The 2,162-nt window shown below is 60.3% G+C and overlaps 1 protein-coding gene and 1 pseudogene across 1 annotated transcript, besides 1 other annotated feature; both read left to right on the forward strand.

Annotated features, from left to right (window-relative positions):
• Positions 1–466: 466 nt before the first annotated feature.
• Positions 467–766, forward strand: TraAM80_09257 (elongation factor 1-gamma (EF-1-gamma); annotated as a pseudogene).
• Positions 767–796: 30 nt separating this feature from the next.
• Positions 797–842: a microsatellite.
• Positions 843–1,325: 483 nt separating this feature from the next.
• On the forward strand, positions 1,326–1,763 carry TraAM80_09258 (trans-sialidase; the record flags this gene model as incomplete). The annotated part of the gene is made up of 1 exon (XM_029385951.1): positions 1,326–1,763. One exon carries the CDS (start codon positions 1,326–1,328, stop codon positions 1,761–1,763), a length of 438 nt encoding a protein of 145 aa, XP_029234236.1.
• Positions 1,764–2,162: the final 399 nt, after the last annotated feature.

The following is a 2,162-nucleotide window of genomic DNA, read 5'->3' on the forward strand; positions in this document are numbered from 1 at the left end:
CTCGGCGCTCTTTTTGTAAAGCAACTACAACTCCCACTTTGTACTTCCACCATTCCTGCGGAAGACATGGAACTGGTTTTTGTTTTATATGTTTTTCTATTTGTTTTTGGTGAGTGATCTCTCTCTTTCTTCCTGGACTGTGCTCAAAGGGAAGAAGGAGAGCATTTATGTGTGTGTACTGGTCGCCCAACTTCTCGGTGTACTTGCCCACGCTTCGGCTTCATTTTACGGGGTTTGTGTTTATTGTGTTTTGATGGTTGTTTGTGTTTTTTTGTTCGACTGCGCCCATTCCTCGCGCTGCGTGTTTTTGCTTCCATTGCATTTCTGTTCCTGCGCCTAGCTGTTGTTTGTGTTGATTTGCTATCTCATTGCATCTTGCAGTCCTTCTTTTCTTATTGCTTTGTTTTCTTTTTGTCCGTGCATGTCCTCTGCATGTGTAGGATTTAACACACACACACACACACACCATGTCGCTCACGCTGTGGGGCGGTGTGAACCTTTGAGGACTCGTGCATGCACGGGTGTTCTGGTGGCGGCAGCCCTTGACAGCGTGCCCGTGGCGCTCAAGCCGTGATGGTTTGGCCGCGAGAACGGGATGGAGGAGGTGCTGCTGCAATTTTAGTCAGTGCGGCCGCTACCCCGCGCTGAGACGGAGGAGGGCTGCGTCTTCGAGTCCGTCGCCATCCTGCGGCACATCGCGCGTCTCGATCTGGGCGGCGGCTTCCTGCAGGGCTGAACACTGCCAGAGAGCGGACGGGTGGAGTTGCAGGCAGCTCCTGTGGCGGGGCCGACCAACCGGTCGCGGTGCGGTGGTGGTGCAGTGCCTGGTGCCGGGGGATGCGAGGTGCCCGCGCTGCCATTGGTATGCCAAGGTTGGGGCGGGCGTTGTTCCACCAGAGCGGGAACACGCGGCTTCGGTGGTACGTTGGGGTGGGGCGTGACCTCGTGCCGTTCCGCTGCACGCGCAGACCCGGCACTGTCCCTCTGTCTCGCAGGGCGCAGTGGAGTGGTTGGAGCGTGTTCCGGCTGAAAGGACTGGCGCTGGCACCGGGGCGCGGCGGACTTGTGCTCCTTGCACGAGGCGCGTTTCTTGTCTGAGGAATGGGGTGGCTTCCCTTTTCCTTCGGCGGCTGGCGGGCGGGCTTCGCCCCGCCACCACAACGAGGCTGTGGTCTTTGAGTGTTTGTCGGGGGCGGCGTTGGGACCACACACCGGCGCAGGGAGGAAAGCGGCAAGGCGCCGAAGGCCACTGCAGCGTCACGGCTTCAGTGCTTTGCTGCACGCAAAGGATGATAACTTGTTTGCCGTGTGCGAGAGAAGGGACAATGAGACAAGCAGCCTTTTTCTTGTGCCCCTCACCGAGCAGCTGCAGCGGGTCACATGGCTGGGCAGCCTGCAGCTCTCCCGTGCCTGCGGATGGGTTGGTTGGCTTTTGGTCCGGTGCTGGGAATGCCACCCAATGGGCCGGCGATTACCGTTGGATGAACGCCACGGTGAGTGGCGCGACAAGGATTGCCGACGGCTTTAACATGACGGGGCCCGCGTCACGGATTGTGCGGCCAGTGATTGAGCGGGCGGGGGCCCCGGCGTACAGCTTTGGTGGGCGTGAGCGTGGGCTGGCACGTGCAGGAGCTGAGCACGAGCTACGACGGGAAGAAGCGCTGGCGGACGGGCGGCGGTCGGGGTCGTGGCTTTGCGTAAGTCTCGTGTGGAGGCCATCGAGGGGTGGGACAGAGAGGCGGCGGTGCCGAAGGGCCCTCTAAGAGAGAAGGCGTTGGTGGGGGCTGCGGAGAGTGTGCGCGGTATCCCCTGCACGTTGGGGCGTGAAGGCAGGAGGGGTCTACGCGGCGGGTTCACGGTGGGTCGCTCAGAGGAGCCTCGTGATCGCACGCTCTTTTGCTGCTGGGCGGTGGAGGCTCAGCGGGAGTGGAAGGAGTGTGGGATGCTCCATGCCGTCCTTGAGGCCCAGCCCGCATGAACTTCGTCAGGAGGAGGCGAAACAAAAAAAGGCTGCGCTGCCGTCTGACTTCCGTCAGCCCACGCAGTGCGTAGGCATGGGACCAAAGACGTTGTTGTTGTTGTTTTCTTTCTTTGGAGGCATTTTATTGTGAATTTCCGGCGTGGGAGGACGGTTGGGCTACAGGTTGCTGCGGCGGCGCCGG

Source organism: Trypanosoma rangeli, assembly GCF_003719475.1.
Source record: "Trypanosoma rangeli strain AM80 chromosome Unknown Tra_15.4_contig_00543, whole genome shotgun sequence".
In the NCBI taxonomy this organism is placed as follows: domain Eukaryota; phylum Euglenozoa; class Kinetoplastea; order Trypanosomatida; family Trypanosomatidae; genus Trypanosoma; species Trypanosoma rangeli.